This window comes from Crocodylus porosus, unplaced genomic scaffold (genome assembly GCF_001723895.1).
Source record: "Crocodylus porosus isolate Cpor-Errol unplaced genomic scaffold, CroPor_comp1, whole genome shotgun sequence".
NCBI classification, from domain to species: Eukaryota; Metazoa; Chordata; order Crocodylia; family Crocodylidae; genus Crocodylus; species Crocodylus porosus.
In genome coordinates, this window is record NW_017728918.1 from 10,252,260 (window position 1) to 10,258,259 (window position 6,000).

Sequence of the window (6,000 nt, forward strand, 5' to 3'; positions counted from 1 at the left end):
TCAGTGCTTTACTACCCTTCTCATGAGAAAGTTCTTCCTAATATCTAGCCTCAACTTGCCTTGCTGCAACGTGAGCCCATTGCTCCTTGTTCTGTCATCTGCTCTCACTGAGAACAATTGCTTTACACATCTCTCCCTGAAGTACCTGCTGGTACATTCCTGAAAGGTTGGTTTATGCATAATCACTTTACTGAGTGACTAAGTCATAAGAACTGAAAGACTCTACAAGCACTTCTTATTGGGTTGTTCACTTGTTCTGAGTGCTCAAATTCAAGCCAATAGCACTCCTGCAGCAGCAAATGCTATGCTCAGTCATAATTTTGTGCAGGGTCTAACAATAATTAATGTTTTACTGCTCTAGGGAACAAAATTCCTTTCACATCTATTGAGTCATTGTAGAGAAGAATGGTGCCCTGACTTCCAAACACACAGAGAATGTGAGAAGTTTTCTGTATTATTTTTACAAACCTGCAAAATTTCCGTTCCCCACTTCCCATTCCTGTGTTGTGAAGGGTTCATTTCTTTCATGGGATAGAAGGAAAGCAGTGAAGAGAGACTAATACACCAGTTTTGAATGCTTCAGTCCATCAAAAACCATCAGTGTATCAACGGAGTTGCTTTGGAAATACAATGGAAGACCAATGACTGGGTTTTACTCTCTCTCAGCTGTTGACCCAGCTAGAAAAAGAAGTATAACCAGAATCTCTGGATCTGGATAAAGAAATGAGGTGTTAACAGGCAATAATAAGAATACTGCCAGGTAGTGCAGTGGGTTTTTTGAACCCTGGATGTGTAGGCAGGAAGAAAGAAGTTGCCTTCAAACACAAGGGGTGCCTCTAGACTTCGCTTCACCTTGCTAACTTAAAAGCCTTTCTCACACTTCCATCTTAATCCAGCAACCATGCATAGCAATGGCATGGCACAGCTTAGGTGGTAAGCCATATGCTTGTCCAACAGGATCAGTGCAATGATCAGGGGTGAGATTCCAAGTCAGGGTTGAGTGCTGAGGTGAGAGCCAAGGGAGCCAAAGCAGAAACAGGGGCCAGGCCCCTTTCTCATGATAAGCACCATTAGCATGACTGCAGTGGAGGTGACTAATATGTGAGGCACTGTTTTGTCCTTCTCCAGTTGGAAAACTTTTGAGGAAGCAAGGAATCAAGATCTTGGGGACCTCCTAACTGGACCATGGTGAGCAAGTGGTACTGAACTAAGGACCCATTCCTGGAGGAGTTGAATCATGGGGATCCTCCTTGGAAAAAGTTGAGGACCAGGGCCCTGCCCAAAGAAGGACAGACTCCCTGGAAGAAAGCATTTCATGCCTTTTGGCTCTGTGATGGGCTGCTACACAGAATGCTGGTGCCACTCTAGAAATACATAATGGTATGACTACAAACCCCAAGCTCTGGGAGGGGACTGGGAACAGTGCATCCTGGGATGCTAGAGGCCTATAATTGCTCATTTTATTTCCCTGAAGCAGACTAAAGTTATCCTAACAAAAGCTGGGTAGCAAGACCCAAAGCTAACCCTCGCCTGAAGTGGAATCCCTTTGAAACACTCACAGGGCACTTAGCATATAATAATAATTCTAATGTGTGGACACTCATGTTTTAAGTGCCCTTAGTTTTAAATGGAGTCACTTTCAGATGCTCAGAGGGCACTTAGCATGTACCAATGAGCTTTAATGTGTGGACACTTACGTTTTAAGTGCCCTTAATGTGATCTAAATGTAACTTCCCCCTAAGATAAAAATCTTGTATCCTAGACTGAAGCCTTAGACAGGAAGAGAGGGGCTCTGGGTTGAAAGCAGACTAAGACGCAGATTTCTTTTTGAGGATCAAGCGTTCTAGTCCTACCAGTCATTATACAGAGGCTTAATATTATGTGAGTAAGGCCACTGAAACTAATGGTATATCAGTGCATGAGCACTGGAGGGAGGACCAGGTGAAGGGTTTGGACCCTAAATATCCTTTGATCACCTAGCACCTATTGTTTTATCACACATCTTGGGATAAGTTGTTTTTTTTTTCCTGCAGGGGTCCTAGCTCTATGAGTCACATGAAAATCACAAGTCTCTGATTTCATTACCAAAACCAAAAAGGAACATTTTTGCCCATCCCATCTGGGGAGGAAACCTGGAAAATGGAGACCCAGAGGGTTTAAAGACAGAATCTCACATTTATGACTTCTTAAAACCTCATGATTTTTAAGCTAATACCTTGATTTGGAGGACCTGACTTGTGATACTGGAAGGCTAGGGATTGGTGGAGCTGTATTGTTCTTATTCTACCTCAATGTTTATTCATGTAGGCTGAGATTTTTGGAAGGGACTGGTCATACTGCCTGCCTGCATAAGATCTCTGACACACAAACACTTAGAACTTTCTGAAAACTCTTTCACATGCCTCCATTCAGGCTCCTGAATAACTCCTCACATTTGACAAGCATGGCCTATTTTCCCAACGTGTAGAGTGCGGCTGTTGTAGACTTCACACACATAGATTATAAAGAAACACACAACAAAGAACGTTCGTTTGCCCAGTGCCAGCTCGGTAAGACTCTCCCCTTCCCATGCACACTGGGGCAGGCTCTGTGGTCTCTCCCTGCTGACTCATAATGTCCAAGAGCCGAGGGTGTGGGTGGTCTCACCGTAAATGTAGAAGGCATATTCAGCCTTGAGACGGGGAGAAGCTCTGTCACTAAAGATGGAGGCCATTCCTAGAACATCTTCAAAGGAAAAGGTGCCGTCACAGGAGAATACTTTGCAAATTCTGTCCCGAAAGGGATTTACCTGGATGGGGAAAGAAGGGGTTGATTAAATAAACCCTGCTTACATTATAGACAATATACCAACAGAATCATCATCTTCATTAGACAAATTGGAAGATTGGGCCAAAAAAAAATCTCATGAGGTTCAACAAGGACAAGTGCAAGGTCCTGCACACAGGAGTGAACAACCCCATGCACCAATGCAGGCTGGAGGCTGACTGGCTGGGCAGCAACTCTGCAGAAAAGGACCTGGGGGTGACAGGGGACAAATAGCTGAATATGAGCCAGCAGTGTGTCCTAGTTGCCAAGAAGGCTAACAGCATCCTGGGCTACACTGGCAGGAGTGTTGCAAGCAGTTTGAGGGCAGTGATTCTTCCCGTCCTTTCTGCACTGGGGAAGCCAGAGTGTCCTGTGTCCAGTTTCGGGCCCCCCACTACAGAAACGTTGTGGACAAATTGGAGAGAGTCCAGCAGAGAGCAGCAAAAATGGCTGTGGGGCTGGGGGACAGGACTGGTGAGGAGAGGCTGAGGGAGCTGGGCTGATTTAGTCTGCAGAAGAGAAGACCAAGGGGGGATTGAAGAGCAGCTGTCACCTCCCTGCAGGGGGGCTCCAAAGAGGATGGAGCTGGACTGTTCTCAGTGGGGGCAGATGAAGCTGCAGCAAAGGAAGTTGAGGTTGGATATTAAGAAAAACTCTCTCATCAGGAGGGTAGTAAAGCACTGGAATGCGTTACCCAGACAGGTTGTGGACTCTCCATCCTTGCAGGTTTTGAAGCCCTGGCTAGACAAAGCCTTGGCTGGGATGATGTAGCTGGGGCTGGTCCTGCTTGGAGCAGGGGATTGGACTAGATGTGACCTCCTGAGGTCCCTTTCAACTTGAATTTTCTATGATTCTGTGATTAACAACAACAGGAAAACATGAAATTTAAATGAAGCTTCCCAATTTTTCTGTAGCGTTCTCAGCCTCGTGGGGACCAGCTGGTCCCAAGGCTGGGTTTCATCCTACACCGGTAATACCAGGGATCTGAAAAATGATTGTTCCTATAAAACAAAGCTCTAAAAATAATTCCAAGAAATTGGCACCACTTGTACCTTTGTCACGAGGCTTGTGGTAGTTTATCATTTTTAGACTCCTAGCTCCTCAAGTCCTGTGTTAACTTCAGCTTTTGTTTAAAAGAAAAAAGGACATTTCTTCAGTGGAGGGTTTGTAGAGAGTAGGTTCAGAACATGACTTCAGCATCGCCGAAAGAAAATGACAAAGTACATCTAAAATATATTCTTTTTAAGCCCCTCTCATGGGTTTGGGGGGGGGGTCCTGATTCATCATTTTGGCATAAAGGGCGGCAGATAAACAGGTTGAGCAGTTCTTTTCGAGCCATGATTCTCAGCCAGAGTGATGCATTGCCCTGGGGTGCTATGAGATCCTTTTAAGGGTACCACGGAGAGCCAGACAGCCTCAGCACTATTAGGTGTGCAAACATCTACACATGGTCACGAGATAAAGCCCAAGATTTCAAGTATGAATCCACAGGGTCAGAAATGCCCTGAGCTGTTGTGGCCTTTCTGAGCTGGACCAGACAGAGTTGCCTTAGTATTTTTTCGTAATCAAGAAATGAGTGAAAGATATAGCTGGCATTTTCTGAGGGGGCTTTGAATCTAATGGGGGGTGCTTCATTCTATGGGCAGGTGCCTTGAGTCTAAAAATGTTGCGAACCACTGTTTTAGGGTGAAATGAAGAAGTCTGAGGCACAAATGATGTTCTAGCACCATCTAGAGAGGGGATAACTGCTTGTCTGTCAGAGTGTTAAGGACTAGTTCTATAAATAGAAACACACACGTTTTACTGCAATAATCATCTATTCCCTAATCAAAATATAGATAAAAATAGAAGGTTTGGGACTGGTTTACTTCCATTTGCTGTAGCTACAACTGCTCATTAAAGTGGAAAGAGCATGCTATAACCATAGCACACTGTGAGTGTGGCACTGCAAATCATTCAACCCACTCTCCTGGCTGAGGATCAAATGGCAAAAAATGCTAATCCAATGCAGCCAAAATGTTTTATGACATGAGACAGATGAAAATGAATTGAAAAGGGGCACCGATAAGACCCAGGGTTTGTTAACGCACTTGAGGCACATCTGCATGTTCATTCATGTGCCTTTGGTAATGGGCATTAAATTTAGTACCTCCATTGTGAGGTACCAGGAAAAGGCATATTAACCTATTTTAATATGCATTAGCAAAAGCATATGATTTCTTGTGACACTTTAATGCACATTAAAATATGCTAATGCACATTAAAGCACGTGTGTAGATATGCCCAGTAGTAGGCTCCACCCTACAAATGCTGACATGCCTGAGTAAGGATTCTCATAAGAGAAGCAAAGCCCTTCATTTGTTCTGATATATTAGGGTCCCTGACCCCTGTCCCTAGCTGTATGGAGCAGGTCATTGATTGAAATTTCCGCAATTCCAAGGCCTTGTGAACAGAATATTTGGCCAGGGTGTCTCTCCACCATTTCTCTAGGGAGACAAGTACAGAAAAAGCAGCAGCCAGATTTTCCAGCTGGCTCAGCTGAGCACTTCTGAGCAGCTGGTTAAAAACTAAACTTGTACCAAGATCTTATCAATGCCCATTCCAGATTCATTACTAGAACCCCTGGTTTCTTCCATAGTCAGTCAAACAGACCCAAGTCTCTGTTTTTCACTCGGCATCTACCATTCAGGAAGTTTGTTATGTTTGTCCCAGGGCCTCATAAATTAATTACTCCAGGCACAAGTGTAGGAAAGCATGGCCAGTGCAGAACTGATTGGAAACTTAAAGTAAAACCATATATGCATTGGCATTAGCAGATTCAACAGAAAGTAACCGAAAACTTCCGATTCACAAGTGCAGATGCAGCACATTCACATGTCTCACACAGCTCTTTGATTTCATAGGGATCTGCCACCCTAGGCAGGCTGCCTGAAGGATTTCCATAGCTTGGACCAATGATAGGTGGGAATAAAGAGAGCCTTAAGGGGAGTTCACCTGCTCCCCACCATCAGCGAGAGTGCTGCCTTCTAAGGGGGCCTGCAGATGACTTCTAGCTGATACTTCCACCTTCTGGGCTGAACAAGTAGGAACACTCAGAGGACAGCCAGCACGGGTTTGTTGCGGGTAGGTCTTGTTTGACCAATCTCCTTTCCTTCTATGACCAGGTGACCTATCACCTGGACAAGGGAGAAGAGA

The 6,000-nt window shown here is 44.7% G+C and overlaps 1 protein-coding gene across 1 annotated transcript in view; it reads right to left on the bottom strand.

The window, feature by feature from the left end:
• Positions 1-6,000, bottom strand: part of CIB4 (calcium and integrin binding family member 4) — a 70,330-nt gene that overhangs the window by 6,906 nt on the left and 57,424 nt on the right. The window contains exon 4 of the mRNA XM_019537252.1: positions 2,647-2,788. Coding sequence (XP_019392797.1) covers positions 2,647-2,788 — 142 coding nt within the window. The remainder of the gene's footprint in view (positions 1-2,646; positions 2,789-6,000) is intronic.